We start from the raw sequence: 26,017 nt of genomic DNA, 5'->3' as shown, positions 1-26,017 counted from the left end.
ATGTTTCCACCATAAGAAAAATGGATCAGAATGAGATATACTGAAAAAAAAAATCCTTCTAATATCATCCAGGAATAGGAACTCCTTTCAAAGAAAAGCAAGAAATATCAAAATCTTATAACCTGTCACTTTTATGTATTTGCTATAGTATTTTTTATTTTGTTTTTCTAGATGATGCAAAAGTGAGGGGTCTCGCAGCCCCTAGTAACCTTTCTATGAATCAAACTCTTGAAGGTCATAGTGGTGAGTCATGTACTTTTTAAAATCGTATTTGAATAGCGTTATCTTTAGGCATTTAGAAATCATCTACTTAATGCAGAGTTGTCATCATTTAAAAAATGGTAACATTTAAAGAAATCATTGCTATTGAGCCATAATTAATACAGCCTGGAGTCATTCAACAAGATGATTAAACAAACATCTTCAATATATCTGAAAAAAAGTGGCTATTATTTTATATATGAGAAAATACTGTTCTCTCTCTATGGATAGGATGTAATCCTTTTAAAAAATCTGCCTATGGTTCCAGATTAAGGTGGATTAAAGAGACATAAGAACTGAATGCACTAAGTGACCCTAGATGGGATCTCGGAATGAGAAAAACATTATTATTAAAACATGTATTATAAAGGACCTTATTTAGACAGTTGACGAAATTTGTATGTGAACTGTGGGTTAGAGAATAATATTGTATCAGTATTAAAGTTTCTAATTTGTAATATGGTTGTGAAGGAGTGTCCTTATTCTTAAGAAATATACACTTACGTATTTAGAAATTAAAAAACTTAAAAAAACCAATTGTTCATATAACTTAGAGGTTTAAGATACTCAAAAGTGTTTTACTAATAGAATGGAAAACAAAAATGGTGGGGCGGAGGGGAAGAGAGATTAGGGGACATATCAGCCACAAACAGATACCCCTCCAAAATAAACAAACCAATCAAGTACTTAGTATGATGTCCTATGGGCATTATAATCCTTGAGAATCCAGTCTGTTGGTTAAATCTTACATTTGTTTCCATTATATATATATGTATATATATCTCAACTTTTGTAGGTTACCATAGTAGGTGCCTTTGCTATATGAAATAGGAAAAAACATGAAAAATAGTTTTATGCATTCCTGTAGCAAATGAGTGATAATAGTAACTGCATCCTATGAATAATTTTGACTGATATTAAAGACTGGTTAGTTGCACGGAACTGTATTGATGTTCACATGCTCTTGGAGTTTGTTATAAAAAGATAAATTAGAAATTAATTGTAGCCTTTTCGTAGTTTCTAAACTGTTTTGTTTATTTTTTTAGGTTCTGTTCAAGTTGTAACATGGAATGAACAATATCAGAAGTTGACTACCAGTGATCAAAATGGGCTTATCATTGTTTGGATGTTATATAAAGGTATATTAGGAGAGCTTATTTAATTTTGTACAAATCAGAGTCTGAATTAAAGTATTTGAATTAAAGTATTTGAAAGTATTTGAATGGGAAATAACATCTTTGAAATAGAGCATTTTTAACCAGCAAGAAGAATTCATCCTGACTGCACGAGGGCGATATTTCTGGATTTATTGCTGCCTGCTTTTCCCTTTAACTTCATTTCTTTTGAACTGTGACTTTGCTTAGGAAAGTGAATTAGGTGACTGTTGATTATCTCCAGAATTAACTTAGACTCTTAGCAGAATAATTTCTGCTTGAGCTAGCTCTTGTCTTTCCAAGTTTCCAATAAGAATTAGTTTCTGTGGGGTCAGTGATAAGTTAAGTAGATTAAAAACACGTTTATTAAGAAGTCAGAGGCAATAATTCATTTCCTTTATTGAGTCAGTTAGCTTTCTTTTCTTTCACGGGTACAGATTTTATCTCAGCTCTGACTGCTGGCTCACGGTTTGTGCCTTTGGCCCACATGAGAGAGCGAGAGAAGGCTTAATTTAGGTGCATTACTACTACCAGAAGAATAACTCATAATGCAGGCTTTCTTGAGGCCTGTAGCCATCATCTTTAAATGAAAAGGGTACTTCAGTTCATGTGTGTTGTCTTGAAAATGTTCAGAGTATACCATTTAAAAATTCTTCATTAACAAATATGCTGTAGTACTGTAGTACACAAATTTCTTATTTTTAAAAAAGTTTGTGTGTATGTAGAGTGAGTAGAATTGTGAAAGTACAAGAGATTAGAATAAACTTTGTCTTTTTCCAAGATAGGTCTTTTTCTGGGCTTCGGTCCTGACTCTAATGATAACCCTGCTCTGACTAATTATTCCAAATTACATGATTATGTGCTTGACTTCAGGCCAGAGTTTCCTATATAAGAATGTAGTAAAGCCTCTTGAAAAACAAAAACACAACAAAATAGACTGGTGATTTGCCTCACATTTGGTTTTACCTTTAATAAGTTACATCTCACTTTAACCCTGTGTATAAGAACGTTTTTGTCATTCGGCATTAATGATGTGATATCACTAATTTGATAGGAACTGTTTAACATTTTTGTCAAGAAGGCTTAGAGTTTTTACCTAATGTGCTTATACTTAATATGCTTATGATTAATCATTGGTGAGTTTATACATGCATGTAAAGTTATTGTGGTTATTCTGTTTTTTTCCTTAGTTATTATCTGAAGTGTGTTCAAGTGGGAAAAGTTAGGCTTTGAGAAAAATCAGCTGTTTTGGCCCTTCAAAAGCAAACGAAGTTTTATTTTTTAATCGACGGAAAGGAAGAGAGAAAGAAAAAAGATGGCAATTATTATATTTTCTGTGATACTCTTCGAAGCAGTTGTTAGTCAAGGCCTAAGTTGATTTTTCACTTTGTTTATGCAGAATTTGAAGGTTCTATAGTTCGATGTCTCAGGTAGCGGAACACCTTGCAGTTATTTATTCTACATTGCATTTTATGGAATGCTTTCAACTCTAACGTACAGTTTAATAGATGTGAAAGTTTGGATTTATAATCTTTTCATTTGTGAAAATAGGATCCTGGTATGAAGAGATGATCAACAACAGAAATAAGTCAGTGGTTCGAAGTATGAGCTGGAACGCCGATGGACAGAAGATCTGCATTGTGTACGAAGATGGCGCTGTGATAGTTGGTTCAGTGGATGGTAATGTCTCATCGCATGCAGAACTAAATTTGAGATTTAGTTGACGTTTTTAGCTTTAGAGGTTTAAATTGTCATATGTTAGCAGTCTGACAGAAAAATCAACATATAAAGAGAAAACAGTTGGTATATAATTTGATGACATTTAAGGACCATTTATTTTTAAGTATATTCAAGTAAAAAGTCTATTCTCTAAAGTGGCAGTGAAAAAAGTGAATTAATTTTTCAGGATTATTTTAAGTATGTGTGCCTAATTATATAATTTATCTTTATACTTGTTACACTGTATTATAAATTTGTAAGTTTTAGTTTCAAAAAATACATAGAGATATAAGGCTCTGGTTATTTTTTTTAAGTTGAGGTAATGACATATGACATTAGTTTCAGGTGTACAGCATAATGACTTGATACCGATATATATTGTGAAATGATCTCCTGATAATTTTTTCGTAGAACCGAGCATGTCATTGTTAGTTGTATTTCATAGCCTTAAACCTATATCTTTCAAATTCGAGTTCATAGGTAATACTGGACTTCTGGAAATCTGTGCCTTTGTTTGAATCTGAAACTCTGTCTATGGAGAAATAATTTATTTTTAAGTCATTTTCATTTTTATGTTTTTTTTCTTTTTTTTTTGCGTGTGTGTAACTTCATGTATTCCACAATTTTTTTCCCCATAAATGTTTTTAAAACCTACAAAGTCACAGCTGTAGTTCTAGGCACTAGTTACAACAACAAAAAATATTCCAGATCTAGATCAGGAGAGATGGATAAGTGACCACGCATTATAATGCCTTGTGATAAGTCCTAAGATAGGGAAAATATAGCAACATGTAGAAGTACCTATGTAACCCAGACTTGGAGGGATCAGGGAAGGCATCCTGGAGGAGGTGATGTTTATGCTGAGGCATTCACCACAAGTAAGGTTTGTGTATAGAATGTGCTATGACTAAGAAATAGTATTTGAGGAAGTCCATAGGGGTTGAACTTAGCCACATTTGGGGTATTGTGGCTAAGTTCAACCCCTATGGACTTCCTCAAAATGCTATTTCTTTACGTGAGAATCAGTATAGTATAATACTAGGGAGAGGAGTTGTATGTGATGAAATTAGATTAGCAGAGGCCAGACCATAAAGATTGTAAATTACACAAAGAATTTGGACATAACTGTAACAGCATCGGGAACCCAATGAGAGATTTTAAGAATGGGAACAATGTGATCAGATTTGTTCTTTAGAAACATCTTTGTGACTGCAACGTGAGGAATGGGGAAAAGGATAGAAGGGGACCTGTGTACCAAGTAGGAGATTACTGTGGTAATTCAGGGGAGAGATGATGGCGGATGATAGTCTGAATCAGGTAATGACTGGGAGGAGGTGGTAAGTTTACATATTCTAGAGATACCGAGGAGATGGAGCAGATAGAACCTAATATTGACTGGATTGGGGATGAGGGGATGGGAGTGTCTAGGGTGATATCCAGGTTATTAGCTTTGGCAACTAGATGGGTGATGATGGTACCTTGCATTGTAATAAAGGATGTGAGAGAAAGACTAGTTTCGAACATGTTGATTTTGCCATGCCAGAGGAAATTCAAGTAAATATGTTTAGACCATAGTTAGACACATATATCTGCATTTCTGAAGTATCTGGGCTGAAGGCATAATTTTGGGAATCACCAGTGTATGGATGGTAATTTAAATCATTGGAATAGATGAAAAACCATCTAAGGGCCATCGGTGGTGTAAGAATCAGCATCATTTGTTGGATGGGCAGAAGAGAATTCTGTAAAGGATACTAAAAAATAGAAGTCTTGGAGGTAAAGGAGTACAGAGATTCATAGAAACCAAGAAGGAAGGAAGGGGTGGTCAATAAAAAAAAAGAAAAGTATCCTTGGATGTAGCAACAGACCATCAGTGACCTCCGTGAAGGCAGTTTCGGTGAAGTTATGGAGCAGAAGCCAGATTGGGTTGGGTTGAGGTCGGAGTGGGAGGTGAGGAAGTGGAGACCATAGGTTTAGATAACTCAAGAAGTTTGGCTGGACAAAGAATGGTAGAAATATGGTGGTAGCTAGAGCGGAATTTAGGATTGAGGAAGTGTTTTTTGGTTTGTTTTACATGAGGTGGTACTTTTGAGGAGGAATAGATCTGAATATGTTTAAATGGTTATAAAATCAGGCTTGGAGAGAAGAGTTTAAAGAGAAAGAGAAAATGTGAATTATCGGCAAAGGGAGATTTTTGCAAAGCTAGGAAGGGATTAGATCAGGGAATGGGTGGGGGGATTAGCCTTAAATAGGTGTCTCCTTGGGGACATACTCTTTTTTTGTCTTAGTGGGCAAAGGAGAAAGGATCGATGTGGATTCAGTGATGTTCAGAATGGGAATGAGGGATTTCTTTTTCAAAAGCTTTATTCTTTCCGGAGTAGAAGATGAATTCATTTCTAATCTGGAGTGAGGTCCTGGGTCAGAGTTTAGAAGAGAAGGGAGAAAGTTGGAAATAGCTGCTATTTCAAATGTTCACCAGGGTGTTTGGCACATAGTAGTTGCTCAACGAAGATTTATTGGCTGAATAAATTGATTAAACATATGAACGCTGTGAAGAATGAGAGAGCCCTTTAGCGAAACAAAGATTTTTAGAGCAGTTGGTGAAGAATCATGACCTTGAACTTTTAATGAAATAATTATGTCATATATTTTGTTTCAGGGAATCGCATTTGGGGTAAAGACCTGAAGGGTATACAGTTATGCCATGTAGCATGGTCTGCAGATAGTAAAATCTTACTCTTTGGAATGGCAAATGGAGAAATACACATTTATGATAATCAAGGGAATTTTATAGTAAGTATATATATATATCCATATTTTTACTAGTTTTATTTGTATAGTTTTATATGATTATTTCATGTTATTCTCATATATACCTATTTATTTATTATGATGGTTTGTGTCATCAAGAAATTCTTCAAGTTTTTCCCTAATTGTCTAAAGATTTTTTTTTTATTACAAAAACTTCTGGATTGCTTCAAGGTAAATTAAGGCTTTTAGTTCTGATTTTCTGGTAGCTAGAAGGACAAGATTTCAATGTACTGAAGCTGAGGGATAGTGAGTAGGATGATGTGCAGTTTAATCATTGTGTCTTCTAATACCCGAAGCTGAAGTTTACGTGAGATACCAAGAATATTTTTGTAGCAAGCGACTAATGATTTTTTAAAAAAAGAGTGGAAGACTTCAACAGTAAGGGACAAAAATCAAGTCCTGGGAAGCAGGCAAAATAGAATAGGCTCAGGGAGCATAATCTCAAGAAAAACTCTGGCTTTGCGAGATTTAGCCATGATGGATCTCTGACCTTATGGGCAGTTTTGTTTCTAGTCGGGGTTAGGACAGTATATATATAAGAACAAAACTGAAAGTGATAATAGCCAACTTTTATATGACACTTTACTAATTTCAAAGTACTTTCACATACCTCTTGTCATTAGAGTCTCCTAAAAACTCAGCTTTGTTTTTTTTTATTTTTTAATCTTCATTTTACACATGGAGAAAACTGAGACTCAGGTGAAGTGATTTGTTGGCAAACCCATAAGTTGGCAAACCCATAAGTGTTGGAGCTTGCATTTGAAACTAGATTGTTACATGCTATTTTTAGCGTTCTTTCTACGCACTTTCTTCTTACTGAATACTAAATATACTATATAGAATATTAACTGACTTTATTTAGATGAAAATGAAACTGAACTGTTTGGTGAATGTCACTGGCGCGATCAGTATTGCTGGAATTCACTGGTACCACGGCACAGAAGGCTACGTGGAGCCAGATTGCCCCTGCCTTGCTATTTGTTTCGACAATGGGAGGTGCCAAATAATGAGACACGAGAATGACCAAAGTAGGTAATTTTTGTTTTTAAATTGGGAGCATTAAAAAAACATTTTAAGATGGTTCTTAAGATAATAGAGTTCTCCGGGCTAAGTATTTCACCACCGTTGCCTCGTTTTTTCTTTTTGACCAGATCCTGTCTTAATGGATACTGGCATGTATGTCGTCAGTATCCAGTGGAACCACACTGGCAGTGTGTTAGCTGTGGCCGGCTCCCAGAAGGCCGTCACTCAGGATAAAGATGTAAACATCGTGCAATTTTACACTCCATTTGGTGAGGTAAATGTGTAAAAGATTTCTGTCTTCTTTCTTTCTATGTAAATACGCAGAGAGTAAGGCAGGGAAAAAAAATGAATGGAGGAAGAGGTATAACTTGTCACATTTTTAAGAGACATTTTGTGTAAAAATGATCAACTATCACGTGTAGTATTTCTTTGAATAATCCCCCAAAATCTTAGTCGTATTTTACAGTTGTATTTTTTATCATGGAATTTCTTTTATAATCTGTACATTTAGAAAACCAGATGTTTCATATAAGAAATCACTGTGGAATAGTTATTGAGAGCATTTTCTCTGTGATCTGAATATGTACCTCTTTTCACAGCTGGTTTTTGAGTTGTTTTTAGTGTAGTTTAGCTGTATTATTATTATTTCAGATTATTATTTCAGATTTTTTGAGTTGTTTTTAGTGTAGTGGGTTTTTGAGTTGTTTTTAGTGTAGTTTAGCTGTTTCAGATTATTATTTCAGATTTTTAATGTGATGTGTTAAATATTAATATTATAGATATAGATATTAAACATACAAATCTGATTCTCCTTCCCCCAAACTTCTAATAGTTTTAATAGAATTATCAATTATTTTAAGGAAATTTATCTTAGTAATTAATCTTAAATGATGCTATAATAAGTTTTTAAGCATTGTTTTCATATGCATGTTATATTTCTCAGTATTATTAATAAGTTTAATTTTAAAGAGAATTTTCTTGAAGTAGTAGTGGAAAATATCAATTAGGAGAATTAATATATTAGGCATTTTAAAGAATTTAGAAAATGAGAAATTATTAGTAACTAAGTGTAATAAATTTTTACCTATTTTATTTTCTAACTCAACTATATTCAGTCCCTTTTGCATATCCTGTTCATTTTTAGAAATTCAATATAGACTTCAAAAATATGTATTTTTGACTCCACAAAAGCCTTCGTCAGTTGTTTTAATATTTTAATATTAATATTTTTAATATATTTTGGTAATTTCTGTAAGGGTAAGAACTGGCGTCAGCCGATGCTCTTGAATCAGCATCTCACAGTTGCCCAGTAGCTTGTGCTCTAGAGTCTTGGGGTGCTCTGTACATCCACTGGGTGTAAAAGCTAAGGAGAAACAAAGACACGGTTCTCGAAGTTCCTAAATAGTTAAAAATCTGATGTTTATGTCGAAGTTTCTAGCCTCTTTCCTAATTCTCATTCGTTTGGTTATTTTTGTTCATCGCCATTGGCTTATTTCTCATTACATTGTCTGCTTATTTTTGTTAGTTCGGCCTTCTCCAACTAGAAAAACATGGATTCTAAGGCCCATTTTGCTTTATTTTGCAAAACAGTGTATGTTAAATTGAATATGTTAACTTGAAAACTGTAAGTGGTTTTTGGTATAGTTGCAATTGAAAGTGTCTAGGTACATTAGTTACTTAATGTTTTTTGAATGAGCAGATGTATGGGACATTTATTTTTGGATCTATGTTATTAAGATAGGGAAGATAACTTGGAAGGAAGGTATCAAAAGGTTTAAACTTCAGGAAAACCTCAGTGAAGAATTTGCTTTCAGTTCGGCGGGATACGTAAGGTCTGGTTTTTGCGGTGGTCCCAGCCATGGGAGGGGATAGCGGAGCAGGGGTTTCGCAGTCAGGTTGACGTGACTTTGGCTTTGAATTCCATTTCCACCATGTAGTTTCCCTCAGAGAAGGTATTTGAACTCTGAGACCCAGTTTACTTATTTTCTGAAATCAAGGTAATACCTCTTGGCACTGTTCTAAAAATGAAAGGCGAAAACAACTAACGAATCTCTTCTGCAGTGCTTAGTGAAAGCTTACCTAAAGCTTTCTTTCCTTGCTGCTGCCACCCCCTGGCTGGTTTGCAGAGTCAGGATACGGTCTTATTCTCCCCGTGACAGTGTAGGTCATTAATACCAGGAATGGCGTTGTGAGCATCTGCTTGTTCCTTGTGGTTTCACATGGACAGCAGGACAGTTAGAGTAGACACTCCTAGGTTAAAACTTTTCCCGAATTGCTTTCCCTGGCAAGCAGAGTTTAATACATTACATTTGACTTTAGGGCGTATCTACTTAACAAGAGATACCAGTATAATTTATTAAAATTCTTGGGACTCTACTGCTCTGTCAAATAAGCTTAAAAGAAAAAATGTTTTCTTTTTATGACCACATTACAAAGTCTTTGTATTCATTTATCTACTCACTAATTTAACCATAAAATGTAGTATGTTAGTATATGAACAACTTAATTTGAATGCATGATACATTTATTTAATAGATATTTATCGAGTACTTCTTTACCAAGAGATCTATTAAGGCATAAGGAAGTAAATGAGAATGTGATAAAATTAGTGCTCTCAAGCAGCTCACTGTCTAAATTCTCTGAAACCACAGAGGGAGGGAAGAAGGCAAGAAACAGTATCGAAGCTGTGTCCTGAAGGACGGATAGAGGTACCCCCGGAGGACGAGGAACATCAGGGATGGGGCAACACGGGGAAGGGAAAGGAGGATTTCAAGCAGAAGGGATACCACATGGGCCAAAGATATGGAGGCACAGCAGTTCCCTCATGACTGAGAATTATGGCTGAATCATGGAGGATTGAGCCAAGGAGAGTACAGTTTCGTCTCAGACGAGAAAAGCCATTGTACACTGTGCTAAAGAATGTGCTGGTGGGGAGCTATTGATTTAAGAAGCATTAAACATTGTTTAAAGCAGGGTGGGATGTAATTAGAGTTATGTTCCGGAAAGACAATGATGCCAGTAGAGTGGACATTGAATTTGGGGGTAGAGGGTGGGAATGAGGAAAGCGACGATAGGTAAAAACTGCTGTTAGGAGGCTGTGACCATAGTTCATTCAAGAATGGGGGCAGCTGTGGTGGGGACAGACGGGTGTGAAGCTGGAGGACCGGGGACTGCTTGGCTGTGGGGGTGGAAGGAGAGGCAAGGCTTAAAGACTGAGTTTACTGCTACCGTAATTCATCGATTCTAAGAAGCATAATTTTTTACAACTCTAAAATTGAGAATCATCTTATAGTCCAAGTTGTCCTGTTTTAATTAGCAATGTGTTTTTTCTTTTCGTAGTTGTACATAAAAATCAAGATGCATTTAAATTTCAGGCATCTTGGATTTGATGAAATTTGATACTGAGTTTTTTTTGGCCATAGTTTGTAAATTTCTATCATATGTATGTTTTTCATAATAAAAATGTAAGGAAAATGATTTTGGAGTAGCAACCTTTCACAAAATAATTTTCATACCAGTTTTTATCTCTGTGATATGATTGGTGGTAATTTGTATTTTATTTCATTGTGATACTTCAGGTTAAATATAATGATTTTTTCAGCACCTGGGTACTTTGAAGGTTCCCGGAAAGCAGATGTCTGCCCTATCTTGGGAAGGAGGCGGACTGAAAATTGCACTAGCTGTTGATTCTTTTATATATTTTGCAAATATTCGACCTGATTATAAGGTGAGTATTATGAGCAGTCATCAAAAAAAGCTGTTTTTTACTAAATAATTCTGTTAAAGCATATGTTTATTGCATATATTCATAGCCTCTTTGTTTTGGAAACCAACTGACAGGAGTTTTGTTTGTTTTTTTTTTTTTTTAGTGTGAAGACCTTATGATATTAGAACTAGAAAACTTTTCTAGAATACTATATGTAATTAGTAACATTATTCCAATAGTTGGAGTCTCAGCGGGAAACAGATGGCACACTGAAAGGCGTAATTGAAGAGAGATTGATGGAGGGTTTATTACAGGGGTATGGGCAGGGTGAAGGGAACCAGAATGAGGTGACAAAGCCAGCACCCAGAGACTAGCAACAGTGGGCTGGATAAGGAAGTATTGTTCCCAGAATCCACGAGAGCTGTGGAGGGCCCACCCTACAGGAGCAGAGACAGCTTTGGGGGTGAATACTTCAACCCTCACTCCACCTGCCTGTGCCTTTTATTGGCCGAACCAGAACCAGGGGAAGTCAGCTTCCCGGGCTTAGAGCAGGGTAGAGAAGGGCAGAGAATGGATCAGAAGGGGAAAATGAGAGTAAACAGCACAATAAAAAATATTTTATCTTACATTTAACATTTGATCAGAAACAAGTTCTGAAGTATGAGCTTGATCTGGTAAACGACTAAGAATACTTGTTATTAAAAAAATATATATACATCTAATTTTTAAAGGGCAAAGCTTAGAGAAATGGCTGATTCTAGGGGTAGGCTGGAGAAAAAGCAAGATAAGCCTGCGGCAACTTGCAGTGCCAAGAAGTAAATAAGCGCTCAAAGAACAAAAGGATGGGGGTGTGGGGTGCCAAAGGGTCAAGGGGACCAACCTGAAAGAGTGCCCAGTGGCCGAAACTGGAACAATTTTAGCAACAAAGTAAATGATGTGACATTAGATGGTAATCCGAATTACAAAGTCAGTGTCCACGACTACAAACTGATATAAAGAAATCGTTTAAATAAATAAATGGGAGAGAAGAAACCTTCTTACAGAGCTATTTGAATGTCCTGAGATGTCACCCCCTCCAGCAGGTGTGGCGTAGTCCCCTGCTCCCTCAACTTGAGTGGGGGCTGCATTTAAAAGAATAGAGTATGGAAAGAGGAAAAAAAGAAAGTAACTTTATAGTGGAGGAACCTGGCAAACACTACCTGGTCCAGGTAGCATCGTCAGTGATGTCACATGGATGTCACATACCCCCTGAAGTGACATGACGAGAAGAGCTCTTCACCCTTTGTGTATAAATCCCAATCCAAGCATGAGGAAAAACATCAGACACACCCAAATTGAGGGACATTCTATAAAAAGTCTGACCAGTACTCCTCAAAACTGTCAAAGTCATCAAAAACAGGGAAAGACTGAACACCCATCACAGCCCAGGGGAGCCTCAGCATACGTGACAACTAAATATAATGTATCCCGAATAGGATTCTGGAAGAGGAAAAGGACATTAGGGAAAAACTAATGAAATCTGAATGAAGTATGGAGCCCAGTTAGTAGTGCTTGATCAGTGTTGGTTTCTTTGTCGTGAGCAATGTACCATGGTCATGTAAGATGCTGACAGTGTGAGACCTACAGCTGTCTCACCCCGACCTCTGGAAAGAGACCGTGTTCACCAAGTCTCCCTATCAGAGTTCACTGACCATCTTGTAAAGACCCACACTAGAGTTTCTGTGCAGAGGACCCAGGCTCCAGCAGTGGCCACCACATAATTTTATACAAGAGAAATTAAGTCTGTTAAAAAAAAAAGGACTGTAGGGACCTCTGTACTATCTTTGCAACTTTTGTATAAATCTAAAATTATTTTAAAGTAAATTTTTTTAAAAAAGTAATCCGTATAAAAAGTAAACATGGCTTAGCTTTGACTAGTAAACACAGTCATAATAATGTCAACTATATATTGATTTATTCAAAATTACATATAAATATATTGAGAGAATTAGAAGGGAAAGCTCTAAGTGTGTAAGTTCCATAATCAATACATAAGTGATATGGAGATAAATACTCAGTTACAGCTAAAAAGGTTGTAAGTGGCTATTCTGGAATGAAATTGGGGGGAGGAAATCTGCATTTTTGTTTTTGTTTTAAATAAGCTCTGTACTGTATAATTATTTGACTATAAACTGTGCATATGTTATTCTGATAAGGAAAATTAAACAAACTAACTTATTTTTGCAGTATATTATTTGTTTTATAACTATGTTTTTTTACTCTTAGATTTTTTTGTTATTTTAATGAGAAAAGGTATTTAGCCGAAAGTTCAGTTCTTTTGTCTCCCATTTCTGAAGAATATATTTTGTCAGAACTGATAAACCACGTATCTGCAATATTCTACAGTAAAAATATAATAATGTGATTTTTACTTCTTAATGTTAAATATTTTATCTCTCTTTTTCTCTCTTTCCTTCCCTTCTTCTCTCCTTCTATTTTTCCTAGTGGGGTTATTGCTCAAATACTGTAGTTTATGCTTATACCAGACCTGATCGTCCAGAGTACTGTGTTATATTTTGGGATACGAAAAACAATGAGAAATATGTTAAGTATGTGAAGAGTCTCATTTCTGTTACTACCTGTGGAGACTTCTGCATTTTGGCTACGAAAGCTGATGAGAATCATCCTCAGGTAGGTGTTCCTTGGTATCTTAAAATTTAGTTGGGTTAACTACTTGAGAGAATTGTGCTATAGTTATCTACCTTCTCAAGCATGGCCTCTGTACTGGCAGGTACAGTGAAGTATTGGTTCTATTGGCCATGTCTGTCTAGACCTCTGCTTTGGAAAATTATGTGACTCCATTTGTTCTGTGTCCTCTGATTTTTTTCTCCAATCAGCTAATCCACTGACATTTCATATTGACTAGTTCAGTACTGAAGCTTTTGTCTTTGAAATATATTTAAAATACCACAGCCCTTTTCCAAGTTAACATTCCATAAGCAAAAATGAATATCCAGATGTCTAGTATCATGCTCAAGAAATTATTTAACAGTGACCATTATAACACTTTGGATATCCTTGACATTGAGAAATATACTCTTATTTAGAGATATATTGCTTTAAAAGTCAATGTCTCTTATATAGCAGAAAATAAATAATATAAAGAATGCCTTTTTTTTAAAAGTATGCTAAAATTTGAATGTTTGTAGAAGCATGAGCATTTTTCAAAAAAAGGCTACCGTGTCTTTGGCTGTGTTATAAATTATTTTATCCCAGTTATTGGTTTAAGTGGCCATTTGAACAGCTACATTTGGCCCTGTTCTCTCCTGAAACTCACTAAAACAACAATATTATGCAAGGTATTTTTAAAGAAGTCATAAGCCCATGGGGACCAGAAAAGGAGAGGAAATGGCAACATATTTTTGGAGGTTGGAGAGTAGGTGGATCGGTGGTAATTACCTTAGCAGACCTAAGAAAGCTGAATCCTGCATTATCAGCGCAGAAAGCAAAGAAGCAACCAGTTTGTACTACAGAATCCTATAGAGACACAGGACTTGACGGTACCTGGTAGAAGAAAGAAACAAACAGAAAAGCAATTTGGAAGTACCAAAGATGCAGGAAAGAGAAAACTTAAAAAAAAAAAAAAAAAGAGGCATATAAAGAAGCAGTTTCCTAGATCCCCTTCCTCCTACGGAGCCCGTGGCAGCTGCCCTTCTACCACCTAGGGAGACAGGAGTTTACATGCCAGGGAGGTTAAAGAGTCTGTCCCAAGGGGCACCAAGCATAGATAAGGGCGGAGGAAGTCTGAAAACAAGGCAGTTCAAATAAAAGTTGACTATTCGGACATCCCCAGTTGTCTTTTCCCATTTGGTTCCTAGAACCCTGGCAGATAAACATGGAGCTCAGGTAGGAGAGTGGAAGGGTTCTCTCTGGAGAACCTGCTTTAACAGACCGACAAAAATAAGTACAAGGAGAAAAGAACTGAGAAGAAGAAGAACACTTCGAAAGAATCATTTCAAATGATCTTCAGAGAGTTAAGAGAATATTATTACACGCATAAAACAAGGAAAGGATGCTATAGAAAAAGCAGCTTTTGAAAATTGCAAATATGATAACAATGAAAAATTTGGCAGAAGAATTAGAAGATAAAAATGAAGGAAAACGCTTATAAAGTGGAGCAATAAGACAAGGAAATGGAGAATAGGAGTGAAAAGATGAGAAAATTAGATTAGAGGACCAGTCCTGGAAGTTCAGCATTTCTAAAAAGAGTGAACAGGCAGATGGAAGAGAGTAACTCTGAAAAAAAAATTCAAGGAATTTTCCCTTGAGTTTCTAGATTGGAAGTGTCTAGCTCAGTGAATAAAAATGCTTCCACATCAAGGCACATCATTGTGAAATTGTAGAACTCTGGGGTTAAGATGATTCTACAAGCTTTCAGAGGGAAAAAGACTTCATAGGATCAGGTATCATAATGATATTCTACTTGTCAACAGCATTACTTTGGAGAATTGGATTTCCTATCTTGAATTCCATATCTTAAGCAAAATAATAATTAAAATGAAGATAGAATAAAGACACTTTTAAATGTACAAGATCACCAAAATTTTACCTTCCAAGCTTCTTTATTTTAGAAAGTTACTTCAGGGTATAGTCTACCAAAATGAAGAATAAACCAAGAGAGAGGAAGAAACCCGACAACCTAACAAGGTGAAGAGTGATACCAACTGACAGTTATGCAACATGCCTAGGTAGTCATCAGATGAAAGCAGGTCATACGGTTGCAGAAGAATTCAGAATGAAATTAATGGTTTAACCCTTGAGAGGAGGTATACATAACTGGGAGGTAACTGGGTACTCGAGTTAGTAATAAATACAGAGATAACTGAACAAAGAGATAATTACCAACAGGGAAAGCAAAATGTGCTTGAAAGGAGCATAAATCACGATATACTTGACAACTCACCTATGAATGGTATTTATATAGTTAGAATGATAAAGTCACTGGTGTTTTCAAATTAAAAACACAAATTAATTGAAGTCTAATAAATATATTAAATCCTAAATGCTGATCTAACACAATTATAAGTGGAAAGACGGAGAGATGGAAGTGTGTTCCTATGTGATGAGAGCCACATTGGGGAAGTGGCGGGTGGAAGGGAGTGACATACTTATTTCTGATGGCGGGAACTCAATAGATAATGCCCCAAAATGAAACAAAACAAAGAAGAAGCATTATAAACATGTTACTGAGATTCGTGGAGGTAAATATCAAAAGGACGAGTTAAAGGAGCTGAAAGTAATTACTCTAGGGAGCAAGAAATGGGAAGTTGGGGGAAACTTGTATTTTCAGTAAGAAGTCCTATGGAACCATTTGAATCTGTAAACTATGAGCATATAAATGATAAGTAAATTAAATAATACTAATTATTTGTGTGATTTGGTAGGAGTAAGTAAGCTTATTTTAAATAGTGGAAGAATAAATTGCTATTTTAGTATAATTTTTGTCATTTAGATTGTATTTATGAAATTAAACTTTTTGCTTGAGATGCTGAAAAAAAAAAGACAAAGTCTGTATGTAATAAATAGTACGTAGAGAACTGGCTAATTTGAAATCATTTTTCTAATCAGGAAAGCATCTAAGTCAAATAGTATTCTTAGTACCGGATATAGAAAAGGTAACCAATAGTACGATAAATGAAATGATCATTTTAGAATAATATGATATAAAGTATGCACTATGCTCGATTACTTTTTCTAACAAGAATTGATCATTATCTGTGTATGTTTTAACTAATGGGCATTTTAAGTAATTTTCGCTAGATAGGATTACACTGTTTCTGAGTTAACTGCATTTTTCTGGATTTCTCATGCCGTGTCGTGCTTCTCATGTCATGCTTCAAAGGAGGAGAGCGAGATGGAAACGTTTGGTGCACTGGTAACAAACAAGCTCTTATTTACCTGATTGTGGGATAGTGATGAGTTTCGAGGTTATAGGTGATCAGGAATTTTAAAAGTATAAATAATGAAAAGTAGCCAGTGTATTTGTGTTTATTAAGTGGCCTCAATGTTCCATTATTGACAAGTCAGCCTTAGTTTAATTTCAATTCATATTTCTTTATTTTTAATGCAGTAGATTATGTATATGTGCTAGTCTTTGACTTAACAATTTGGTCAGTTATTTCTCAGTGATACTCAAAACAGGGATAAGCATGATACATTAAGCGTTATTTCCTTTATTGTACATAAGCAGAAGTTCTGATACTTTTCGTTTCATTTGTTCACAGTTTGTGTTAGTTCTTTGTAATTCTATTGGCACACCCTTGGATCCCAAATACATTGATATTGGTAAGGAAATGTTAATATTTATTTCCTTTTTAATCAAGTTTTATTTGTAAAACTAATGAAAAAACCTAACAGTAGTATTATTAATTAGAATGGTATTTTCCAAAACAAGGATCAACATACTTCCTGGCTTGCCAGATCCAATTTATACCTGGTGTCATGGTATGATTATTAATACTGCTCCATTTCACTGTATTAACTGGAAGTATCCTGGTTACTACAATCAATTACAATGTGATTCTATCTAAAATTTATAACAATCTCACAGTCTCACAATCTCACAATTGCTATACCTCCATAATTTGTTTCAAATGGGAAATATAGTTGTATAGGAATTGGTATGCAACGTAATGATTAGTATGTAATAAACTGAGGGTTATAGAAAGAATTTTGCCCTTAAACCACTTTTATTATTAATAAACTGCCTATAAATTCCTTTCTTCCATAAAAATACACTTTTGCTGCTTGTAAAAGTGAGTTTGCTCTTTCCAGAATTTTCTAATGAAATCAGTCCATTAATAGGGACAGTTCTCAAAAATTCCTGACTTTTTCTTTTCAGAAGACATTTGTTTCTTTAGATTTATCATCCCTTGTATCCAACAGCTATGAAAGTTACTGTTAAAAAATTTCAAATCTTATTCTAAGTATTTTGCTAAAAAACATTACCAAGTGTTTTGTTGCCATTTCACTATAGCTTCAAAATGTACTGGTTTTCTTTTAAAGTGTATGGTAGTTTATTGGATATGGCATTAGAAAAAATATTAGATTTTAAAAATTGAAACCCATTGAATTATTTTGTGAATCTGAGAACTAGTCTCTCTCTCTTTCTCTCTCTCTCTCTTTTTTCGGATTTCACATTTAGCCTTAACAGTCAAATGTTCATGTCTGCCTTCTAAAGTGTTTTATTTTGCTAAGCGCTTTGGGTAATACAAGAAACTGTGAAAAGTATTTACTGGCTTCAGAGATTTTATGCTTTATATTTAGGGTCTTGGTCACTCACGTTTATATCTTAAAATTTTCAACTTCGTATCTTATGTTTATTGTTACATAGCTATATTTATATGTTTCTATGTACATATATGTATACACACACGTTAGTCTTCCTCATTAAAGGGATTAACTTAAAATTATTACAGACTCGTCACATGAATATTTTCTATTTATTAGAAACATAACAGTTTAAGGGGTGAATTCTGTCAGTCTTCTGATAATATGCTTTTTCTTCTAGTATCAAGTTTTAACATAGAATCATAATGATGATAGAGTTAGCCTCAAATTAATTTTGATCGTAGGTAGTCAATTTTTTAATAAAGCCAGATGTTAAGTCCTTCACCTTTATAAAATGGCAAATGCCTGAGGGCGTGATTATTTGTATTTTTAGTCTTGAAACTTTTTTTTGCAGTCTCGCTGGCTGAAATTTTAACAAACAGTTCTTTCATTGGTCTGCAATAAACTCAGCCAAGACTCAACATTTTTGTTTCATACATATCCTGTAAAATTCTTTTTTAAAAAAGTTTCTATGCCAAGTTTTCATGACTGGAGGCTAAAGCAATTTCTAACTGATATTCTGCTAGAGAGTCTAATTTTTTTGTCACTCACTCTTCCTTCTGACAATCTCTATAGAAACTTTCATTGTTATAGAAGTTTACTTTGTGGGATTCTGTTGTACTTTCTAGTCAGGTTAGGTACTCTTTTCTGTGTTCTTCTTTTGAGCCATCAAAATACCTTTGATGTGCTTCCATTCAAAGTACTATTCTGCACTGTGATTATTGATTTTCTTGTGTATCTTCCCCATACGATTTTGAGCTTTCTAAAGATCTAAAGATACATTTCTGTATCCTCACTGCCTACTGTGCTTGCCCCATAGCAAGAGTTTGTTGAATGTATGAAAATATTTAAAATATAATCCATTTATCTAGCAAATCATCAATGAGTATATACAATTTCAGGTATTCTACTGGGTACCAGGAGTGCTAAGAAATTAATTATGATGTTTCTTGTAGGATGTCTAAACAGATAATTAAAATATAGTTAACCCATTGTACAATGACTATTACTCCCCTGCTGTGTGCTAGACGTTTCAGTGCTAAGTGTTACATAAATGGATATCAATGCATAAAGATGTTAGGAACACCTTTTCTTCTAAGAGAATGTTTCATTTGAGCTGAGTTTTAAAGGATAAGTATTTCTTTAGGTGATATTTTAAGGTGAGAAAACAGCATTTGCAGAGGAATGAAAAGTGTCTGAAAGGTACCAGGGGCTCATGCTGCAGCCGTTTTGGAGGGAGCGTGTAGGGGCTTCCTAGCGATGGTCTGTAACACATGCACTGAGCCTTCCTCGTATTCCGGAGAGACACATTGATGGAGACATTGCAGTGCAAATTCAGTTTATCAGCTCTTTCAAGGGCTGAGAAATGAGTAAGTGGAAAGTAGGGGAACATTATAGATGTAAACATTTATTTCAGATCTCAGCATTTAAATATTGCAAACAATTTTTACTTATATATGATTTCATAGATTGTTTTAAATCGTTTTATATCCTTGCTTGGCTAGTAACTACTACCTGTTAGTGTTACAAAGTTATGTTAATGAAAGCATAATTACTTTCTCAAAAATTTTCCCCCAATAACCTTTTTAGATATTTTGAGTTTCTTTTTGCAGAAATTGAATAGTTGAGAAGGACTTTTTTTTTTCCCATAAAATATTCTATCTGTTAAAATTTGGTCTTCTAACTTTTTTTGAGAGGCTTAGTTTTAGGAAACTAAAACTAATTTACTTGGATGGGATGCATCTTTTAATAAAGATCTAACATAATTTATGTAGATAGGGTTAGCTACCCATGTGAACTTGCTGAAATTACTACCGTACTGATTGAAAAGAACATGTTTCAGGTATGTTTGTATTTGTTTTTGTATTGACTCGTGTATCTGTATATGGTTTTATTGTAAAAACCTATAGGGGTAATATGAGTAAAAACAACAGCAACCACACCTAATACTTATGAGCCCTTAGTAAGAGGCACTGTGCCATAGTGGTTAAGAGCATAGATTCTGGAGCCAGATTAACTGGGTTTGTGTCCCAGCTCTGCTGCTTTCTAGCTGTGCAACTTCAGAAAGTTATCTAACCATTCCAAGTCTTTCGGTTTCTTCATCTGCTAAGTGGGGGATAATAATAATGTCTACCTGATAGAGTGGTTGTGAGTTAACATGTGTAATAGATTAATTATATATTAATATAATTATATGGTATATATAGTAACTATATAATTATAATTAATATAACTATTACAATGTATGCCTTTCATAATTTTTTAAAAATTCAGTAAATATTGGCTTTTAAAATTATTATTACTAAGCATTTATTCTATGCCAGTCACTGTATTATGCTTCATAGTTATTATTTCTTTTAATCTTTAAAGCAAGTCTATAAGGTTGGTATTATTGTTAGTATTATTATCTTCAATTTACAGTAAGTAAACTAAGGTTTGGAGAGAATAAGTAATTTAAGTCCGATGAGTTAGCAAATGCCTGGGATTTGAATCTAAGAAGTCTTGACTTTTGTTGTAAACCACTAACATTTTAATTTTGAATTAATCAGGCTAATGATAAACTCTTGTGATTACTTAGGATGTGTCAGAAAAAAGGGACATGAGTATAATTTATAATTGTAAGTAGATGTTGGTTAGAAAAATGCTTTTATATGCTCAGGAAAATATTTTATTAGCAAGCAGTTATGGTTTGTGAACTTCACATCAGATACAGCGTATGGTAGTTACCAGCATCAGAGTCTCCGTGATAGAATTTACTAAGTATTTAGCAAATGTCTTGTGATTTGGTGAGGATGGGGTCAGCGAGAGCTGAGCAAAGCCTGGGCCCTGCGTGCCGATTTGTCCCACTTAGCGTTCCCCACAGGCTTTGCCACCAAGCCCAGGACAGCCTTCCATCCCCAAGGAAAGGCTTCTGGCTCCCTCTAGAGTTTAGTAATACTGCACATTTTAACTAGAAAAATCTTGACAATTGCAAGGAAAAAATTTTTTAAATATGATTCAACTATACTGAGTTATTTAGCACATAAAAATTCTTGAATTTGAATCCCCAAGTTTTTAGTTTCTTCAGTTAACATCATACTATCGGTCTAGTTTCTAATTCTTTGTTCGGTTTCTAAGTCTCTTACTGCCTTAAATATTCTTTATTTGGCCTGTGGCAGGAACTCCATAAATGGTAGCTGCTGTTAACACCATTCATTTATTCTGGCCATAGAAATGGTGACTGTGCATATTTATCCTATCATTTTAATCATGAATTTAGAAATTAGGTACTAAAATGATCTTTTATGAAGTTTTTAAAATATATTTTATGTGAATTTATGTTTAATTTTATGTTGTTTATTTTTTTGTGACTTTGGACAAATTATTTTATTTCTTTAATTCTCCATTTCTTTATCTGTAAGATAGATTTGATGAGACTCTCTGTTTCATCAAAAGGTATACAGTAGGAGCTTAATGAAATGTTCTCTAAGAAATGCAACAGATGGAAAAAAGTTATATGTTTAGGAGACTGTTCCTAAATTAGGAAGGAACTTTGGAGAATTTTATTTTCTAAATTAATGAAAAAATAAGACATATGAGATCAGAGGGAAGGGTAAATGCCTGGACCAAGCAATAATGGTAGTGGGGATAGGAGGAAGGAATGGAATTTTACTTATCTATTCATCAGTTAATGGACATTTGGGCTGATTTTACTTTTTGGCTATTATGTATAAATAATGCTGTTATGAACATTCGTTTATGAGTTTTTGTGTGGACACATGTTTTCATCTCTCTTGGGTTTATACCTAAAAGTGGACTTGCTGGGGCATGTGTCGTTCTATATTTTGCATGTCGAGGAACTGCTAAGCTGTTTTTCAGAGTGAGTACAGCACTTTACATTCCACCCATTCCTCCACATCCTCGCCAATACGTGGTTATCATCTGACTTCGTGATTCTAGCCATCATGGTGGGCGCGAAGTGGTATCTCATCGTGGTTTTGATTTACGTTTGCCTGATGGCTGATGATGTTGAGCATCTTTTCATATGCCTGGTGGTTATTTGCATATCTTTATTGGAGAAGTTTCTAGTCAGATCCTTTTCCCATTTTTCAATTGGGCTATTTGTCTTTGAGTTATGAGTTCTTTACGTATTCTAGATACAATTCCTTGTCATGTATATGATTTACAAATATAATCTCCCTTTTGTGGGTTGTCTTTTCACTCTTTTGACAATATCCTTTGAAGCACAGATATTTTAAATTTTGATGAAGTCCAATTTAGCTACTTTTTCTTTTGTTGCCTATGCTTTTGGTATCATATTTAAAAAACCATTGCCTAACCTAATGTCACAAAGATTTACTCTTACATTTCCTTCTAAGAGTTCTGTAGTTTTGTCTTTGATTTGTTTTGAGTTAATATTTTATATGGTTCTACAAGCTTTTGACCCTTATCTGATTTCCCAGACTGTGCATGGGGTTTATTGTCTGTAAGATGAGGGGTTGGACTCAGTGATCACTAAAGTCCTTGGCATCACAAACATCCTGTGATTGTGTGTAACTGTAACCTAATTGTCTTAATATTCTTTTTAATAGTACCATTATTTGTTGCAATGACCAAAACCCATGTGATAGCAGCTTCAAAAGAAGCATTTTATATCTGGCAATATCGTGTGGCAAAGAAGCTCACAGCATTGGAAATTAATCAGATCACGCGGTCTCGAAAGGAAGGGAGAGAAAGGTATACCTTTTGATGCATATTTTTTAGAAGCTCAACCATATCACATTTAAATCAGACATAGCAAATTACAAATTGTCATGAGAACTTTAAATTGTTTTAATATAAATAATATTTTCCCATTAATTTGAATACTTTTCGAATGTGTCTGTTTCAGTTTATCAAAATAAGAGAGAGGTAAGCATGGAGTAATAAAAGAAAGCCCTTAGACATAGACTAGAAATCTATATTTTTATAAGGAAAAGGCTATTCTCATTCATCTACTCTCACCATATTAGAGTTATAATGCTCCATTGATTGTTCGGTTGAGATCTGAATGTCTAACCAAAGCTTCATTCCTGGTACAGGTCTTTCCAACAGGGTGGGGGTGATTCTAGTGTTATTCACCCCAGGAGATGCAGGTCCTTAGAGCAGATATGGAGATGGTTTCAGGTAGGACATACTGGTCGCTTGGCTTCTCTCTCTTACCCTGGCCTGGATTCCAGGGAGTCTGGGTTTGGAACCATTGTTAGTAACTGGAGATACAGAGGGCTCTACCACATCGAGACGTTAGGAGCCAGGATGGGGAGATCTTCTCAAGGTGCAGATGCATTTACTGTATCTCTTTTAGTGATGCTCTATGTACGCTGCCCTTTGTTGTTATCTTAAGCCTTTAAGTAAAGCATTTTGTTGAATGTTTTAACGTAATGATTCTTTTTTTAAATTAAAAAAAAAAATTATTACGGTGACATTGGTTAACGAAATCCAGTAAGTTTCAGGTGTACAATTCAACAGTAAGGCATATATATTGCATTGCGTGATCATCAGCCATAGTTAGATTTCTTTCTGTCACCACGTAGGCCTATGTTGGTGGGGTAGGCGGTGGGCAGTCATGTCAGAAATCCCAGGTTGCTTTTTCAAATAATTTTCTCCACATGTACTGGAATCTTAATGCAATCTTCTTTTCCCTTTAAGACTGACTCATGTACTAAGATAGGGGATATATTCTCAGTAAAAGTAGTTTGGATATGTGAGTTCACGTGAAAGCAGTAAAAAAACAGTTGAAAAATACTGTATCTTGTCTTCTCAGTACTTCTGAAAGACTTAACGGGAATAATCTCTGGCATCTTGAGGACAGTATGTGGCAGTGGTAGCAACAATAAGAGACTTGCAGTTTTGGGAGAGAAGGTACATCTTAGGACAGAGTTGAGGTAGAAAAGTCTAGCCTCTCCATAGAGTGAGTGTCCTCCGAGAGCCAGCTAAAGAGATTCTGGATTTTGTTTAAATAAAGAAGGCAGCATTTCCTTATATTTCTATCTGGGACATATTTACTAGTTTTAATGACTTTGGGCTAATTCTCTCTGGACCTTAATTTCCTTATCTGTAAAATACAGTTGATGTCGGCCATAACAGCCGACATTGAATACTTCTTCTGTGGCAGATGCTATGTAAGTCTAGTTAATAATAATCCTATTATTCCTGTTTCACGGAGAGGAAACTGAGACACACAAGCTTAAATTGTTTTCCAAAGGTCACGAGCTGATAAGTAGAGGTGGGACATAAAGCTATTTTATCTGGCTCTGGACCACCGTACTCAACTGGCCTTTCTTCCACTACCCACCTTGTGTTAAGAGGGGAAGGTGGGTCAAATGACCTCTTGAGAGACTTGTTCTGACCTTTGACTTTTATTTTGTGATTACTAAGTAGAACTAGTAACTGTATATACTTAATAGAAATGTACTAAAGTGCAGAAACATGTTACCTCTAAATTAGTACACCTTTCTGTCCTTAATATATTTCTATTAAATTTATTTCACATTTGATCTCCTTGCTACATTGACGAAAGTACAATTACGATTTCGATTTAATGATGATAAAATTTCATTATATTTTAAAGATGAAAAGTAGCTTGATTTTCCTGTGATTATATTATAGCTACAATTTCTTGAACCCTTTTTATAGATCAGGCTCGGTGTGAATGTGCTTTACAAACACCATTTTATTTATGGAGAAATTGAGGCTCGGAGAAGTTAAGTAACTTGCCCAGAGCATCATGGCTACTCTTTGATGTATCTACTCTGTTAAAATATTCTTTAATATTTTTTCAGCAGACATTATAGAGCACCTGACAATATGTGTCACTGTGCTTCACACTGGAGATGTAGTCTGACTCCAGGAAACTCAGCACCCTCTGGGGGGAGAGGCAAGTAGACTAGCAGTGATCCTGTGGTGTGAATAAGTATTACGATGAAGGTGTCAGAGAGATGGTGGAAATCCAGAAGTGGTAACGCTGTACGCATAGGGAAGGATTTTCACTTCAGAACAAAATTTCCATTAATTAGAGCTTCCCAAGTAAATCTAAGTTTTACCTTTATTAAACACATTGATAGAAGGGCAGTTATGGAGAAACAATGGAGAGATAACAGAGTATTAGAAGTTACTTCTGACTGATGTTCCTTTGGAAAGTAAGGTAAAATATCTCTTGGGGCTTATTCATGAATTCACTGGAAGTATGTGGTTCAATGGTCATATGTATTTTTGGCACAGCTTTCATGAATGTATCAGTTGTATAACTAGTAAACATCTGGTAGATAGTTTCTGCCTTTATAAGATTGAGCTTTGTCAAGAACTCTTTAAAATAATAAGGACATTTATGTCAAATAACAATATTTTTTGGTATCATCCAATCCTTTAACTGTTCTAGAGATAATGATATACTATGACCTTTATACTGTCTTTGAAATTCTGATTTTTTCCCCCCAGAATTTATCATGTTGATGATACTCCTTCTGGATCAGTGGATGGGGTGCTTGATTATAGTAAAGCCATTCAAGTAGGTGATTTTATTATTGCCAGCAAATGTTAATATCTGGATTTGGAAATACTGTAATTTCATTTTGAGACCTGAAAAAGAATTTGTTTCTAGTGATTGCATATTATTTTAGTAATTCTTTAAAACTTTTTCTATTCTGAAAATCTTTTTCTAGATTTGCTATTTTGTTTCTTCTTTTGATTTTTAAAAAACATTTTATTTTGAAATAATCATAGGCTCACAGGAAGTTGCCAAAGTAGCACATAGAACCTCTTTACCCAGTTAACATGGTGACACGTTATATGACTGTAGTGTAATATCAAAATCAGAAAATTGACATGGTAACGATACTGTCAAACATGACCTGATTCCTTTTTTTTTTTCATACTCACTCTGTGGACCCATCCCTGTTTCCTTTCAAATTATTCTGTTTCTATATCTGAAGTTTTGTGACTCTGCGAATGTTTTTAT

General features: G+C 34.9%; 1 protein-coding gene across 5 annotated transcripts in view; it reads left to right on the top strand.

Moving 5' to 3' along the window:
- Positions 1 to 26,017, top strand: part of WDR35 (WD repeat domain 35) — a 59,716-nt gene that overhangs the window by 6,817 nt on the left and 26,882 nt on the right. For 2 of the 5 annotated variants that reach the window (XM_025045707.1, XM_025045709.1), the window contains exons 3-13: positions 172 to 243; positions 1,308 to 1,400; positions 2,967 to 3,095; positions 5,794 to 5,927; positions 6,808 to 6,973; positions 7,097 to 7,242; positions 10,570 to 10,695; positions 13,159 to 13,344; positions 16,556 to 16,588; positions 16,938 to 16,998; positions 22,614 to 22,758. In XM_025045707.1, coding sequence (XP_024901475.1) covers positions 172 to 243; positions 1,308 to 1,400; positions 2,967 to 3,095; positions 5,794 to 5,927; positions 6,808 to 6,973; positions 7,097 to 7,242; positions 10,570 to 10,695; positions 13,159 to 13,344; positions 16,556 to 16,588; positions 16,938 to 16,998; positions 22,614 to 22,758 — 1,291 coding nt within the window. Of the gene's footprint in view, positions 1 to 171; positions 244 to 1,307; positions 1,401 to 2,966; positions 3,096 to 5,793; positions 5,928 to 6,807; positions 6,974 to 7,096; positions 7,243 to 10,569; positions 10,696 to 13,158; positions 13,345 to 16,555; positions 16,589 to 16,937; positions 16,999 to 22,613; positions 22,759 to 25,497; positions 25,568 to 26,017 lie in introns of all 5 variants that reach the window. The other 3 variants (XM_006910255.3, XM_015588217.2, XM_025045708.1) reach the window with 3 other exon arrangements.

The sequence above is a fragment of the Pteropus alecto genome, unplaced genomic scaffold (genome assembly GCF_000325575.1).
Source record: "Pteropus alecto unplaced genomic scaffold, ASM32557v1 scaffold61, whole genome shotgun sequence".
In the NCBI taxonomy this organism is placed as follows: domain Eukaryota; kingdom Metazoa; phylum Chordata; class Mammalia; order Chiroptera; family Pteropodidae; genus Pteropus; species Pteropus alecto.
The sequence above is the reverse complement of the archived record's forward strand: the minus strand, read 5'-3'. Positions and strand labels throughout refer to the sequence as shown.